The 17,518-nt window shown below is 38.5% G+C and overlaps 2 protein-coding genes across 7 annotated transcripts in view; one reads left to right on the top strand and one right to left on the bottom strand.

Moving 5' to 3' along the window:
* Positions 1-6,104, top strand: part of chfr.S (checkpoint with forkhead and ring finger domains, E3 ubiquitin protein ligase S homeolog) — a 30,365-nt gene extending 24,261 nt beyond the window's left edge. For all 4 annotated transcript variants that reach the window (XM_018244141.2, XM_018244145.2, XM_018244140.2 and 1 more), the window contains 2 exons: positions 239-311; positions 3,316-6,104. In XM_018244141.2, the coding sequence (XP_018099630.1) occupies positions 239-311; positions 3,316-3,358 (116 nt within the window). In that variant the 3' untranslated portion in view covers positions 3,359-6,104. The remainder of the gene's footprint in view (positions 1-238; positions 312-3,315) is intronic.
* A 2,203-nt stretch (positions 6,105-8,307) lies between these two features.
* LOC108707139 overlaps positions 8,308-17,518 on the bottom strand; it is a 38,978-nt gene continuing 29,767 nt past the window's right edge. For all 3 annotated transcript variants that reach the window (XM_018244139.2, XM_018244138.2, XM_018244137.2), the window contains exons 3-7: positions 14,098-14,152; positions 13,574-13,676; positions 13,224-13,366; positions 11,042-11,284; positions 8,308-10,045 (exon numbers count right to left, since the gene is read on the bottom strand). In XM_018244139.2, coding sequence (XP_018099628.1) covers positions 9,359-10,045; positions 11,042-11,284; positions 13,224-13,366; positions 13,574-13,676; positions 14,098-14,152 — 1,231 coding nt within the window. In that variant the 3' untranslated portion in view covers positions 8,308-9,358. The remainder of the gene's footprint in view (positions 10,046-11,041; positions 11,285-13,223; positions 13,367-13,573; positions 13,677-14,097; positions 14,153-17,518) is intronic.

Genomic DNA, 17,518 nt, shown 5'->3' with positions numbered 1-17,518 from the left:
CATATTTGTTGGTAAGCAAAACTACATTCAGATACGCATATAAATATGTGAATTACATGCCAGTTATCACTGTGGAAACTGCCTGATGCATTTTCGTTCTCTTTTCTATAGATTAGGATAAATTAAATATTTGAAGGTACTTTTTTTTAAAGTATTGAAAAAGGTAGTTTATGTTTTAGCTGAAGTCATTTATAAAACCTTTCTAAAACTGGGTTTAAACCATATTTTTCCTTGGTAGTGACTGTTACTTCTCGGCCAAATTGCTATTGGGGGCGGAATTGCAGAACTCAGGTTAAAGCTCATCATGCAATGTAAGTAAAATAGTTTTGCTTTTTAATGATGTGTTTCACCTGCTCTTGGTGTAGTTTATCTATATATAATACACAAAAGCCATGAATATCTTGTAAATTATATCCTTATAAACGGTGAGTAGTGATGTCATCAGCTATAAACGGTGAGTAGTGATGTAATTTCTGTCACATGACTCACTAAAATTTGTGTATTATAATTAATAAAGTACCCCCAGTTGTAAAATATGAGGATATTATAAGTTACCTCGGAGTTGCATGACCTGTATAAAAACACTCGGCCTTCGGCCTCGTGTTTTTATATGGTCATGAAACTCCTCGGTAACTTATAATATCCTTATATTTTACAAGAGGGGGTACTTTATTCACTATATAATACACAAAAGCCATGAATATCTTGTAAATTATATCCTTATAAACGGCGAGTTCTGATGTCATCAGTTATAAACAGTGAGTTCTGATGTCATTTCTGTCACATGACTCGCTGAAATTTGTGTATTATAATAAATTACGTACCCCCAGTTACAAAATATGAGGATATTAGAAGTTACCTCGGAGTTCCATGACCTGTATAAAAACACTCGGCCTTCGGCCTCGTGTTTTTATATGGTCATGAAACTCCTCGGTAACTTATAATATCCTTATATTTTACAAGAGGGGGTACTTTATTCACTATATTATTCTTCCCATGGGCCAAGATTTGTTGATAATGTCTATACAGATTATCACAATCTTGTAATTAGTATTCACTCACTTTTACTCCCTAATTCAGGGATCCCCAACCTTTTTCACCCATGAGCAACATTCAGATTTAAAAAGCGTTGGGGAGCAACACAAGCAGGGAAACCGTTCCTGGGCGGTGCCAAATAAGGGCTGTGATTGGCTATTGGTAGCCTCTATGTGGACTCTTCATCTACAGGAGGCTCTATTTGACAGTACATCTGGTTTTTATGCAACCAAAACTTTCCTCCAAGTCTGGAATTAAAAAATAATCACCTGCTTTGAGGCCACTGAGAGCAACATCCAAGGGTTTGGAGAGCAACATGTTGCTCACGAGCTACTGGTTGGGGATCACTGCCCTAATTCAAGGCTGTGTAGAGGTATATAAACCCAACAAGATTATTTAGCAGTAAAAACCCCTACACTTCCTTGGCAGAATTGATTAAAATCTAAATATAATTGCTTTCAAGTGCTTAGTGCTGTTATAATCACATGCTCAACTCCCAATCAATTCAGTGCCAGCACGTAGTTAGTACATAATGTCTCAGTTTATTGTTACTGCGTATAATAAATTCATTGATTAAAGTGTTTGGGCTATAAATCATGTACTGTGACTTTCAATTATTAAATAATCTCAGAAATCTATTGTTTCTGTATATAAATTAAGTAAAGTGCTAGTGCTATGAATATTCATTTCAAAGTGAGTTCATAATATTAAAAAAGGTTTTTAAATAAAGTGTCAGCAATTCATGAGTAAAAGAATGGAAACTGAAAATAGTACAGTAAATTCATGTGTTAATTAATTGCAAGTAACGTGATTTATAGCACAAGCACTTTAATCAATGAATTTATTATACACAGTAACAATTAATTGAGACATTATGTACTAACTACGTGCTGGCACTGAATTGGTTTGGGAGTTGAGCACGTGATTATAACAGCACTAAGCACTTGAAAGCAATTATATTTAGATTTTAATCAATTCTGCCAAGGAAGTGTAGGGGTTTTTACTGCTATTGCTTATTCTAAATAATGTCTATACAGATGTAATAGGTGTTTGGGGACACTGTGATTGTGGGCATGTTGTTGCCTAGACAATTATTAGCTCCACAGAACGACAATGCTCATAATTAGTCCCTAGTAATTGAACTGGCAGTTATATGGACCCGTTGGTACACTAGCTAGTTAGGAAAATGTAGCTCGGTGCTTATGAGGTACATAATCAGTGGGTTCCGGTACTTTCCATTGATATGTGTATGAAATCATTCCAAGTGTATTGTTATTCTGCCCGCACAGCTATTGATTACCCTGATGACAAACAGCATACAACTGGGTTATGAGCTATAGCCTATAGGAAATGCATTAACATGGGTTACTAGAACTCTGTATTCCATTTAAATATATGCTAGCATGTCTCTGTACCTCAGATCAGCATGCTAACTGGTTTATAACTAGAAGACTGCAACATGGAACAGAGCAGAGCAAAGCTGATTTTGCCAGCAGCATGAGAAATAGTTGTATTTATTACCTTCAATATTTATTTGAAATGGCATGTCAGAAGATATTGTTGCAAATAATAACAATCATATATTTTGCTACTAGTCTGGTTGTTTTTCCTTATCTCTGAATTCATTTAAAAGAGAAGGAACATCTACCTGCAACCCTAGGCCCTCAATAAGACCTCCCATCCTACTCTCAAACCACACTACCCGGGAGTCTCAGAACTGCATCTATTTATGCACTAGGATAGAAAAATGTGCAGTCTGGCTAGCAGATAACATTGCCAACTGGGTCCTCTTCTTTGGCCACTCGCTGTAGGAGAACATGCAGTTGAAGCAGATCAGGACATGACTTCACCTGTGCATACTCTATGTTGGCAGGACAGGATGGTATCCAACATCTCTGCTGAGATACTTTGCAGGTATTAGACAGGTATGTAGATAGATCCAGTTCTACTCTTAATTGTGGCTTAGAAGGCAGGAAGGAGATTGGTGAAAAACCGTGGTGGTTTGTAGGCTTTAGTTCTCCTTTAAGTGAGTTTTTTGCATTCCTTTGCATTTTTCTCCTCTTCAGTACCTTGTACTTACAATGTGTATGGTACACTCCACAGTTATTACCATGTAAAGTCAATGGCACAAATGCACTTTAAAGGGTCTTCTATGATGACCAAACCATTCTATTTAGTGACTTAATGTTTTGAAGTCGTTATGAAAAGGCAGGCTCTGTGGGACCCACATTTTGTGATATTTTAAATGATGCACATTTTCTGGTTTCTTTTATCTTTCAGGAAATTCAATCACATATGTGAACAAACCCGCTTCAAGAACTGATAACTGGCAATGCTTGAACTATCTTGCACCTCTTTTTGAAGTGGGATCAAGACAAAGAATAATATCTCTTTGGATTGGGTCTTAAAACTTCTCTCTAAAGTGAAAGAGAGATTGCTCATTGCAATGTCTGTGACCTCAACGTATTCATTATAACCTTCTGTTCTAATAACTTTATTACTAGTGGGCCTTCACTTGTCCTCATAGCTGTCACAAGTTAATGTATCAGTCACCTTCCTTGTGTTCAATACAGAGGGCTCTAGATGTGGTTATTCCACAGTTGTCTCCGGCTATGCAAAGTGTACGACATCAGGCCCATTTTTCTCAGCTCTCATTTGAGTGGCTAGCCCATTGTCCGCTGTCTTTGCTCTGATGGGCAACATATCAACTTTTGAATTTGGTTTTTGGATTTTTTAATAGGTAATGTTTTTCTGCCTTGAACAGCAGCAGCCCTGTGTTTTACAGGCTTACCTAACTTAACCGGAAGTTTTTTTTTTTCTTATGTCTGTATTCGCTTAGACAAAAAATGAGATCGCAACGTAAAAGTCCCTTGCACCCTGAGATACTACTGTATTACAAACATAAGCAGTTTAAATCCTCTTCCTTCCAAATGGTTTTCACACGTTATATGCTAAACGAGTTCAAAGAGCATATGTATTGTGAATCATTCATACGCTTCTTCTGTTTTACTCACACTTTACATGTATCTGAGATGCATCCAGCTGCACTTGGTGGTGGAAAAAGGTAGAATGATTGCTAAAATGCCAGTTAACCTCTGCTTTTATTGTTCGTGTTCATGTAGCATGTATGGGGAATGCTACAGTACAGTGATTGGGCAATATAGGCAATAGAACATTTACATTTATGTGTACTTCGTTGCAGCCCCCATTCTGGGCTCCACACCAAGTATAAAGGGATTGCATACATACCCAAATTTTATTAAGTTGTCATAATCATCTCTGGTCTATATGATTTTTTTTATATTATGATTGTGCTTCTTAGTGGGTCCTTGAACACAGGGGCCACTATTAAACATAACTTTGCTGTATGCTTTTGTTGGCTAACTGTGGGCTATAGTATATCTGACTAGTCATTCCCAACAGCCAATTGGACATTGGCATTCCAGCAGAGCCAGCTAAATGACAGCTCTGAGAACAAGGTGCAGTTGTTGTCTGCTTAGCATATTCACACTTCTGTTGGTTCAATTCCAACCAGTGCACAATCTGCAGGGAGTTTGTATGGTCTCCTTATGCCTGGGTTGTCACCCACTCAAAAACATACATGTGGGCAGCTTGATTTGGCTCCTGATAAAACTGAACCTAGTAAATGTGATAGGAACCTTAGTTTATAACTTCCCTGGGACATGAACTGATGTGTAATCATTGTATAGCACTGCAGAATATGTTGGTACCATATCAATAAACAATAGTAGTATCTTCTCCTGGGATATGGACTATATACTAAGGATTGATTCCATGACCCTGTAATATTTAACCTGAAATGTGGTGTAAATCATCAATTGTACAGAACAGTAAAAGGAATACTGATGTTACCCAGACTCCATTTTGCCCTACTCGTTTATTGGGTAACATCACTTTTGTTTCTGACGCTGGTAATGTTGCAGAAGCACAGACATGAACGTTCTATGGGTGCAATCATTTATAGCACTTTTTTTTTTTTTGAACATTGGTTACTATTTAGTAACAGGTGAAAAAAGAATTGTCATATGGAAGGGTGTACAATTCTAATAACAAAAATCTGCTATTTCTGTCTGTCACCCGTGCAATATTTTGACAGCTTGTTTTAAGAGTGTTAACTCGTATTCATGACTGCTTTTATTTGATCAGTTTTATATTTCTGTATGACGGCCTTTTATAATGTTGTTTTAGCAGCTCGCAGACCTTGGGTTTTTTATTATTCGAAGGCAGAATGCTACTTACTGCAAGTGAAAACTGTTAAAGCCCATCAAACGACAATATTTCAACTTTCTGTAGATTTCTGTGTTGCCTATTTTTGTATATGTTGTAAAATGAAGCTTTGTTCCCCAATAAGGTAGAAAGATTTCCATGTTAACATTGCTGGGTACAGCTTGCTCCTGCTGTGGGACCACACGGATGGTATTCACATACACAAAGCTTACCTGAGCATTGTTACAGATGCACAATTGGGAGCATTGCACTCTAGGCAGGTAGTAAGTATGGGGCTTCCTTGCACTTGGTGCAACTACAGTGCACAGTTTGTCCTAGCCTTTGGTCAATACAGCACGATCATGGGGTGTTCTACCTGTTCAAATCCACTTGTTGAAAGTGCTGGGTGCTCAACCGGAAGACCCTTCCCTTGCACAGGGTCAAAAGTACATGTAGCGAATAATCCAGAAGCACACCAGAATCTTGCTCAATGAAATACTGTAGGTGCTTTATTTAGCCCATGTGTATCTGAAAGAAAGAGGGCAAAGTTTCGGGCCCTTCTGGACCCTTATGTACATTTGCAGTCCTTGGCACAACATGACTATTTGCCGCCTTCTTTTATACAGGCCAGCACTAGGTCCTGTGACAGTCCATGCTTTTCTTACGTTTCCCTTCCGAAGTGAATAAGGGATGTATATTCCAAGCATGGTGTCGGTCAATACTGTAACTAATAAAGCACAGCGCAATATGGTGGCACTCTGAAAATACATGTTAATATAATAAAAATGTTCTTCCTCTTTTTATAACCTGTGCTTGCTGCAGAATAAATTCCTTCAAGCAGAGTAACTTTGGTGTGTTTGCATTGATATCCAAGGATTGATCTTTAAAAGCATGTTTAAATTCTAGGTTGAATCCATGAAGTTGGTTGAGGTTAGAGAAATGTTATCCTTTACCAACCAAGAAAAAAATGCATGTGATCACATCTGTAAATTGCTTTCAAGTATACCATAGGAAAGAAATTGTAGTAATCCATGTAATTTTTTGATGGCATTGCTGTTTAGGCTCAGGTACAACAATATTTCACTGCACAACAGGATTTGGACGTGTTCTCAAGAACTATCTGCAATGCTGCCAATCTTACACCCAATTCAGGGGCAGGTGATATGATCAGGATCCGCTGCAGGCTCTGCCATATCATGGAGTACACATACATTCAGAATATAGGAGACAGGAGGTAATTAAGCATAAAAAGTGCTATGGCCAGGACTAATGCAACTATTTACCGGGATAATGTAAGAATAAATAATATTTTGTACAGTAGTGTAGTTCTGCAGAAAAAATATATAATTTGTTGGAAAAGATTTATCAGTTTCTGGAACTCATGCGATTGGTTTCCTTTTGTCAAACAACATAGTGAAAACCATTTGTGAAATCTGAACCTCTGCTGGGAGAGGGAATATCATAAAATACAGTATCATGTCATAATTATGGCCATAAATATCCAGTCATAGATTGCATTTAAATGGACAGTATCCCAACAAGGGTTAATGAATGGGGCTTGTACCAAGCATACCTTTTAGAGGTACTATGTTGGAAAATACAGCATTTCATAGCTACAGCGGTGTGCAGAATAATAGCAGTCCAACATCACTAACCTGATCAATCACTGGTTTTGGTAATGTTACAATTAAGAGACGCCTATGTTAAACCAAGCTATCGGCAAGAAGCCCCCTGCAAAGTCCCATTGTTGAAAAAAAGATGTGATGAAGAGGTAACAATTTGCCAAATTACACACTGACTGGCCTAAAGAGAAATGATATGTTTCTCATACTATAGTGTTGGGCCTATTTATCACATACCAGGGATCATGGATCAGTTTCAATCCATCAAAATACTTGGAGGTCATGTTGCCTTATGCTGAAGAGCAAATGCCCTTGAAATGGATGTTTCAGCAAGACAACGACCCCAAACACACCAGTAAATGAGCAACATCTTGGTTCCAGACCAACAAGATTGAAGTTATGGAGTGACCAGCCCAATCCCCAGACCTTAATCCATTAGAAAACTTGTGGGGCGACATCAAAAATGCTGTGTCTGAGGCAAAACCAAGAAATACAGAAGAATTGTGGAATGTAACAGGTGCCAGAAGTTGGTTGACTCCATGTAACACAGATGTGCAGCAGTTCTCAGAAACACGGATTATACAACTCAATATTAGTTCAGTCATTCAAAGGAAAGCAAAATCATTTTCAGTTTATACAGTGAATGTTTGAGTTTGTAAAGAAGAATGCAGACACTGCTATTTTTTTGGAACAGAATAATATTCCCTTTTCTTCACGTTATACAGTATAAAGGAATAACACACAGTTGATACATTTTTCTTCATGTTTTGATTTGGAATAGAATGTTCAGTGTTCCCAATGCATTTGCATCTATGAAATAAAAACTATTATATTTTGACCTTTATTCACTTTTTTTAAACAAACTGCTATTATTCTGAACACAACTGTAGGTCCTAAAGGGTTGCTTTGTAAATAGGCAGGCAAAACCTGCATTGTCTTGGGTGGCATACATTATTTTGTGGGGGATCCTTGCTTTTCTGCATCTCCAGATATAATCTTTTGTAAAGAAGGAAGCAAAATTTGGGGTGGTCTATTGGGAGAACTACAAGGTTTGCAAAATCATAGCAAATATAATTTACCTCCCTGTTGCCTTTAATTCCCCTAACCCCCTTACAATTTACCAGTGCTACTGCCATGGTGTCTTCATTTTCTTACTCAAGGCATTTAAAAAGAATTCCCCTGGCTCCTGTTAAATTGCCCCTTAGTTAGGGGGTTCTTTGTTGTGTAGTTTTAAATATGCGTTTTATAATGCTGTATAATCATATGCTACCCTTTAGCTTTGGTAAAAGGCAGTTATGATGTGCTAACATATCTCTTACAGCTTCTTCTATTTGGAATTCCAGCTGTTACACAATGTAAAACTAGGGCTTATTTTCTCAATTCTTTTTCAAAATTAAACTGAACAATAATGTTATAAAAAGTGTTTTTACTGGACTCCTGTGTTGTTATTAAGGGGTGCAAATATAACAAACTAAATCTCCAGTGTTGTTGCTAATAGCAACCAATCAGCAATTCCTTTTGAATTGTCACTTAAGAGTTAGAAAACAAAAGCAAAGATCTGATTGGCTGCTATGGGCAACATCAATGATGATATTTATATGCCACCTTCGTACATGCTCTTGTCCCTTACAGTGTATTAAAAAATGTACCTACCTTCTGCAGGAACACTGCTTACATGCAAAATTATTTGGGCAATGTAGCTTTGATGTCTTGAAAAATATTCAATAAGTAGGATATAGCCAGTTCTGGTGGTAAAGGTGCTCACTGTTTTTACAGACTGCAGCAACTTAACGGGAGGAGCAGCAGCAGGGTTTCCTAATGAAGATCGTGTACCCAGAAAATCAGATGCACCATACAAATCTACTGAATAATCGCATACAAAGCTTGCCTAGGGGATCATAATGTGTAATCTTGCTGGCATAGTAAGCTGGTTTTCTTCACTAAAGGTGCCTATTCTTTGCATTATGTTGTTGATCTTTATTCTGATCACGTCTCTATTCCTTAATTTTTCCATCAGCTAATATAAAAAAAATCACTTAAATATGTGTTTTAATGTGATCTCCATTGTTTTACAGATTACAATTCTTTCTGGTAGTTTGTAGCAACAGTGAAAAACATTTAACAAAAAGATAAACCCCATAATTTAGAGCTGTCCTGCTAATCACTCCAGGTATTTTGCATTGGAAGTCAAATCTGTAAAAACCAGTGGACCCAACAGTGGAAGTAAATCTGAGCAATCCTGGCCATGGTGGTAGTTGCTCTTCATAAGTTATTCGTCCGAAATACACTAGTTTTTGTAAAGTCTGAGGTACTAGGAATTTAAATCAATCTTGACCAAAAATAGTGGTAAGGAAATTAATATAAAGGCCTTTGATATATTTTCCTGCATCAACGTTGAAATTAATGGAATGAATTGAAGGTTAGTTCTTCTATAGGCATCCAGTGTTCCAAAGGCAGTCATTCTGTAGTGAAACCTATCTGAGGTAAGAGTTGGTATCTAGCACGGAATCTTGTGTGGCAGTGTTTGATACACATGGAATGTTAGGATTTATGAATGAGCTTAAAGCTGGAATGTCCTCTGTATAGAGATATCTGGAACAATCAGCAGAGTTCATACAAGCTCTAACTTCATAAAGTGACTCAGTTGGTTCAAAAGAGTGAACATCTACTGTACATGTAATGGATTTAACTTCTTTCCCAGGTGGCAAATAGTCTTGACTTGGACTTAACTGGTCATCAAATACCAAAGCCTGTTTATCATCTGCCTCCTCACAAATGGCAAAAACAGTTTTGGGCATTTCAAGATCCACAGAGAGCTCCTTGGAACTAATGCCATTTGTGGTGGCACTTCTGGATAAGGTAGAAAATTCCAGATTTGATTTTTGATACCGGTTGTTATTCTCCCAGATGCAGGGGTTTTTAACGGTGCCAGAAGGAAGACCGTGAGAAGAATCATTAAGAAAACCAATAGAGGGACGTGACCTCTTGAGATTACAAGTCGGAGGTTTACTCTGAAGCTGTGCAGAGAAGGTCAGAGGATAGGAAGCATTGCTGGCCAAAGACTCAGAATACAGGCGACTGGTAGTGCCGTCCATTTGTGCTGCAGAGCAAGCTCTTCTAGAGTTTTCCTGAGGTGGATATTTTGGAGTTACATGAACACCCTGAACAAAAACAACAAAAATATTAAGATTAAGGATTCACCTAGTCCATAATTATTGTACAGTAGCATTTGTGTTTAGTTCCTGTCTCTCTAAATATGAAGTAAAACTTATAAGTAAGTTTATTTACCAGTTTATTGTTATAGTAGGATATACACTGAATCCCGGCTTTGGATTCAGTTGAATCCAAGGTCTTTTTGAAGGAGTTGGTTGAATTCTTTAGTGTTTAGCCAAACCAAATCCAAACCCTTTTAGAAAAGTCAACCAAAAGTTGTGTAGACAGCCACATCCAGAAATTTTCCTCCCACTGGAATTTGAAGCTGATTCAAGTTGTCCTTCCTGTATAAATTAGGGATGCACCAAATCCAGGATTCGGTTTGGGATTTGGCCTTTTTCAGCAGGATTCGGATTTGGCCTTTTTCAGCAGGATTCGGATTTGGCCGAATTCTTCTGCCCAGCCGAACTGAATCCGAATCTTAATTTGCATATGCAAATTAGGGATGGGGAGGGAAATTGCATGACTTTTTGTCACAAAGTAAAAAGTTTTACCCTTCCCACCCCTAATTTACATATGCAAATTCAGATTTGGTTCGGTATTTGGCCGAATCTTGCGAAGGATTTGGGGGTTCGGCCGAATCCAAAATAGTGGATTCGGTGCATCCCTAGTATAAATATTCATACAATTTGTCTTGAAGGTTCCCTAGAGGGATTGGATGAATATTTTTTTTCACCGTTTATAAAGTCTCATGAGTACTCATATTTTTGGTCATATTTATATGCTGCCACATGATTACCATACATCTCAATTAAAGCATTTAAAGAAAGGAGCAGCTACAGTGGACATGGTACTACACCCAAATGTTTTCTTGATATGTACATGAAGAAAAACTCAAAGCCAATAAAAGTTGAATCCATAGAAACTTTGCCATGGAATCTGTGCCTTATGGCCGACAAATTCAGTTCACAAATGTCTAGAGTTGTGGATTGAACATTACTCACACTATCCACCAGTTTGGTGAAGGAACCGCTGGATGTCCTTGCACGCCATTTCATTTGAAGCTGGGTTATTGGAGGTAGTAAATTGTTGAACGTGCGAACACTCCAGGTCCTGTGTCTGGCTGGACCCATCTCCTTATTTTCACTTTTGTTATCCTCTTCCCCTAAATCCACACTTGTGTAATCTGGGTTCAACCATTCAGATACAGATGCTGGGCTAGTGACGCTCCTTCTCAGGCTCGTCTCCTGAAAATCAGACAATGGCCTTCATAAAAAAGAAGGAACAAGCCACTTTCCTTTATTAAAGGGCATGAAACGTCTAAAATAGAATAAGTCTAGAAATGCTGTATTTTGTATACTAAATATAAACATGAACTTACTGCACCACAAGCCTAATCAAACAAATGATTTATGCTTTCAAAGTTGGCCACAGGGGGCTGTCACCTTGTAACTTTGTTAAACATCTTTGCAAGACTAAGACTGTGCACATGCTCAGTGTGGTCTGGGCTGCTTAGGGATCATCATAAACAAAGCTGCTTGAGTTCTGCATGGCTGGGAAGTAAGGTGGGGGCTCCCCCTGCTGTTCATAAGTATGATTGTTTCCCTTCTCAGCAGTTAGGGACCGTCTGACAATTCCTATCCACAACAGTAAATGAAGGGTGAATTTCACTGTCAAGTTTCTTATAAAAACGGTACACATTTTTTAATTAAAGTATATTGGAGATAGGTTTCTTTTTCATTAAAGAAGTTAAAATGGGATTTTATTTTTTTGCCTTTACATGCCCTTTAAGCCACAAACGTATCCTTAAGTTACACGTATGCCTTCAGAGTAACTACCTAGGCTATGAGAACACAGGCTGTTGTCAGTCTGTGCAGGCTTAGAGAAGTGCCCCTGCTCCATTGATTTGAATCCGATCAGCCTGTGTTGGTCACACACAGCGGAGCTGAAGCTGAGGTCAGTATTTGGGCTCACCTCAGCCTGTGCGTGGCCACAAACAGGCTGATCGGATTCAAATCATTGGAGCAGGGGCTTTCTGAAAAGTCCTAATGAGGACCAAAACATTGGACTTCTATACAATGTGGTAGAAATAAAAAGATTGACGTTTTTAAAGGGTGTGCCGGTTTTAACGTTTTTTAATATGTAAGTTGTAACTGAGCACCCTGGGATATGTTATTTTGGCATAAGAGTAGATATATATATATAGATAGGAGGTGGCCCTTTGTACTTAAAGTGACAATTTTCTATTCAAGATTATCCAATGGCACATACTATTAGAAAAGTATATTTTTATTAAAATTTTTATTAAAAAAAATGTGTGTTTTACATATGGGCTGTTTTATGTGACATATTTTATAGTGACCTGCAAAGTTCAGGGGTATAGTTTCAGTTTAATCATAATGATTATTATTTTTACCTCTTGCAGACTTACATATTACATCTGAATGCTTCCACATTCCCAAATCATTGTAATTAGCTGTATGCAGACTCAAGTTAGTGTTTTTAATGTTTATTATAAAATCAATAAACTCTAAAACAAGGCGAGGCACATGCACTTTTGTGTGGCCTTTTAGTATGTTGTAAAACAACCTATTCTAAGCTTTCCTCTTAGCCTTCATTATTTTAGATGATTTTTGAATTACTAGAATTCCAATTCTGCCTCTGCCGTTTTCACCTGACAAACGTTCTCTGGTTTGCTAGGGTCGCTGACCCATCAAAGTTTCTGGAGCTGCTGTCACCCTCCCTTACCTGCTCAGTACTTACATCTTTGGCGTTTCTAGTGGTTCGGGGGCGACACATTGCAAGAAGAGCCGAATTTCTGTTTTAAAAAATGGAAATTTGGATCATGAAGTTACCGGAGGCATCTTTTGGTAACTGGCTGCTGACTGGCACCGGAAGAACATCCCCGTACTGACCCCAGAAGGATTCCATTTTATTATTATTCTTAACTTTTCATGCTCCTATTTCATTTCAGGCCCTCTCCTATTCATCTTCCACACTGTTACCTGGACAGGAATGCCTTCCTTACAATCGCCTTTAGAAATATTGTGGATTTACCTGTTTTTTCTTTAGCATCTGTTGCAAGTCTTCCTTTCACGAATATACTTTGCAAGTAATCCCTACATAAGATCAATATGTATAAAACATTCTACTGAATTTACAGACAGAGCCCCTCTAGGGCCTCACCTGTAATGGGAAGCTGGTAAAGGTGAAATGCGGAGTGTCGCTGCTGGATGAAATTACAAAAACCTTGTCATTGTGGGAATCAGTCACTGTGGCAGCAGAAGAGGAGGGATCCACCTGCAGGGTTTGGTGAGAGGTAACTCCAGCTATAGAGGGAGAGATAAGGCATGATCACTACATGTTCAGACATTGTGCATTCATTCATTGTCAGCAATATATTCTTCACTTTGGAACACTTTGCAGGTATAACTCTGAAAACACATGGGAGTAGCATGTCCAGTGTAATTTTTTAAAAATAGTTGGATGTTTTTGAATCTGTCACAAATATGAAGGAGTCTCTATTCCATCCTCACCTTCTTTTGGACTGGCTGGTTCCAGCTCCCATTGCTTAATAGTCTCAGCGGGTACAACCAACTGAAACTTGCTGGCTTCCAATGCCGCATTTTGGCTTCCACTCTGCATAAAAGAAAATGAATGAAAACATTGTTGCAGGGTGTGAGAAGGGAATACCTAGTATGGATACAATACAATAAGTGAATTGTGTACTGTACACACATATACTGCCAGACTACTCTTGCTGTGTGATGTAACAGATTGCGGTAAAGTGAGGCAGCCAATTGACAAGACAAGAAAAACAAATTAATTGTATGAAGGTGAACATCCACTTGCACTTTACTGTACTTCTCTTTCTGTTTTGTTCCCCTCTATTCATTGCCATTGTGTTGTCACAGGATTTGCTAATAACTCCCATAATGAATACACTCTGCACTCCTGTCTTGGGACAAAGACCATGCGCAAATGATATCCTATGCCATATCATCAGCCATAAAGGCTCTACAACGGGCAACAGAAGGGAGAATATGTGCAGCTTACTTACAGGCTGTTGTATCGGCTGTTCAGGTTCTGGATCTCTTTTGGGGCACATCTTTTGCCTACAAATTTAAAGATATAAAACAAAGACAGGTGTAGCTAAATACATTTAGACAAATGCCATCCAACCCCCAATAGTAACATATTAAAGACACTAAGGGTAAGGGCACACAGGGAGATTAGTCGCCCCAGCGACAAATCCTTTCTTCTTCTGGGTGATAATCTCCCTAAACTGCCTTCCCGCCGGCTATTATGAAAAATTGCCAGCAGGATGGCACTCGCAATGTTTTGTTTTCCGAAGTCGCCCAAAGTTTCTTTGTGAGGCAACTTTGGAAAACGAAGCGCCGCAAGTGCCATCTCACTGTTGATTTTTCATTCTATCCAGGTAGGGTAAGGCAGTTTGGAGAGGAAATTTGTCGATGGGACTAATCTCTCCGAATCTGCCCGTGTGCCCTTACCTAAGGGAGTAATGAAATAGATCATTTGAGAATATCTATGAATAAAGGGCAGACCCCTATGTAATAAAAAGCACAAAGTGCAGGAACCCTAGCAACCAATAAAATGTTTGCTTTGAAGCCAGTAAATGGTACATGCTGATTCTATAGGTGATAACATAATGAGTAAAATTAAATAAAACACCTTGGTTTCTAGTAGCCTGTTTAACAAGGGCCTGAAACATTTTCAGTATATATATATATATATATATATATATATATTATATATGCTGTATGAAGCAAGGACATATGAAGGTATAGTGGTGCTATAAAGGTGGAGATTCTCTGCAGTGATTTTTGCACAACATAATTGCAGACCTCATCAAGTTTGGTTCCTCATTAAGAACAATTACTAAAAAGCTGAAGGTCCCACAAGCATCTGTACAAAAATGATAAATCATAATGAAAATCTTGGAGCCACACAGACACTGCATCATTCAAATCAACTCTAAGGGATGATTGAACTTTTCTCTGAACCCCAGGACATCAGCAAAATAATTGGCGAAATTGGAGGCATAAGGTACCAAAATATTAACATCCAACATTAAGACAATTCTTCAGCACCATGGCCTGAAAGGTTCTCTTGCTTTTGTATACTGGCATATTCCTTTGTCAACATAAAAAGCCAGCCTGAATTGGCAGATAGTCACCAGAACAGAGGCTATTGCGACAAGTAACCCAATCCCAACCATGAAGCATGTTGGTATCAGCATCATACGCTGGGGTTTTTTAGGAAAAGGCACTGGTGCACGCCAGAAAAAAAGATGGCATCATAAAGACAAAGGGTTCTGTAGAATTAATGAAGCAACACTGCAAGGCATCAGCTTTGTCTTCCAGCATACATTGTGATGCTTTGCATCATTATTAAGTATTGAAAATATTGGAGTGACCACCACAAACTCCAGACCTAAATTCCATTGTAAATATGTGGACTGAACCGCAGTGCAAAGAAGCTCTCAAACCTGAATGACTTACTCTGTTCTGTTAGAAGCATAGATGCATATATGACTGTATGCATTGTAAGTCACACATTATATCAAAGTACAGGTAAAGATAATATGTTGATATTTGAAGAGTAGGTTGTCAATTTTACTCATAGTTTGAAAAGGTGATAGTCCAACTTTGGTATTGGGAAAATGCTCCTGCACACGTTCCTGGCAGAGTGGGGGTAGGAAGTAGATTTATGTGCCTTGGGTGCAACAGGAGGGGACACATTCCAATGACATGGCACAGTGAAGTAGCAGAGACGTGACTCATATCCTTGTCTTGGGCACCAGTACTATATGGTCCAGGTCTGGTCATTGGCACAAGACGGGCAGAAAGGATCATTTCAACAAAGCAAACTTTGGAGACGACACATATACTTAGAACCATTTAGATATATCTATTTATTTTTATATATATATTCTTTCTGGGATATAAACAGTTACAAATATTGGGAATCATGTGTCCTGCTTCCGCTGGTGTCAAAGCATGAAGAAGGGCATTCATTCAAATTGAAATCCCAGTAGCAAACACAGAATCCCTGGCTACATAACAAGCAAACCTTTCAGACACAACACACAGTGAACAAGGGATAGAGCCCATTACCTCTCTGTGGCAGAAGGATGAGCCAGGGAACTAACACTTATTGGCAAAATGGGCTGTGAACTATCTGTTCCTACACGGTGGCCCACAATAATGATCTGTTTTGTAAGTACAAATAGTCATTAATTGCCAGAGGGCTTGATAATTGGTCTTTATAAATGATAACACACAGCTTGCCTCATATGACCCTTAGCAAGACATTAGCTCTGGAGTGAGATTACAAAGGAAACATATTACCAAAGAAATGACTAAACCTACATACAAATCTAAATGCACATTTATTACGGTGCTGCTATTTGTTCACATTTACAGAGGCAATAACAGAAAAATGCCTCAAGTCACTTTTATTGCTTCATAAAGTACCTGCACTAGAGGAATTAAAATGAAGATTTACTGTATAGTCCTGATATACGACCTTAGAAAAAGATTAAATATTTTATGGCCATATGGTCTGACTAAAAATCAAATGTTATTCTAGTGCAAGCTTTTTATGCAAATAAAAATGTGTCTGATGAGACATTGATGAGGCAATGAGACTAATAGTCACTTCAAATCTCCTGACCAATATCAGTGGAGGCCCAAATAAATCATCTACAACAGAAAGGTGGTGATCTCAGACTAAAGCATGAGGTGCCTATACACAACTCTACCCCTGGTAAACATTCTTGTATCATCTGACCAGTAGGTGGCGCTTCATAAAAAGTAGGCAGGGGTGAATTTGGCTGTGACCTAAAGGTTCTCATTAAGAAACTGGTGGTTACTGGGACACAAAGCTCTAGTTATGTCAAGTAAATACTCGCCTACCACTGTGCATCGATGGCTCCCCAGTTGAGACAGTCAACAGTGTGACGTTCCTAGGAGTGCATATGACAGACGACCTTTCCTGGACCCTAAACACAGTCTCTATCACAAAGAAAGCTCAACCGGAAGCTAAAGAAATCTAGTCTTCCACCTCTCATTCTCACAACATTCTACAGAGGCACCATTGAGAGTGTTCTATGCAGCTACATAACGCTATGGTTTGGAAACTGCACAGTCGCAGAACGAAAATCTCTTCATCAGATGTGAAAACTGCAGAAAAGATCATAGGAGAACCGTCTCATTATCTGTTCTGTCTCTTGCCGTCTGGAAGGAGGTTCCGCAGCATTCAAACCAGAACTGTTTCCTGCAACTGCCACCTTATGTGTATCCACAAACGCTCTCTATTTCTGTATGCAAATGCACCATGGGGGGGGGCACTGAAAAACACGTGCGCTGTATAACTGTATATATAGTCTGTATTGACAAATAAAGGAATCTTGAATCTTAACTGATTATATATCTTCTGCATGTATTCCAGCAACTCCC

Source organism: Xenopus laevis, chromosome 1S (assembly GCF_017654675.1).
Source record: "Xenopus laevis strain J_2021 chromosome 1S, Xenopus_laevis_v10.1, whole genome shotgun sequence".
NCBI lineage: Eukaryota > Metazoa > Chordata > Amphibia > Anura > Pipidae > Xenopus > Xenopus laevis.
The sequence above is the reverse complement of the archived record's forward strand: the minus strand, read 5'-3'. Positions and strand labels throughout refer to the sequence as shown.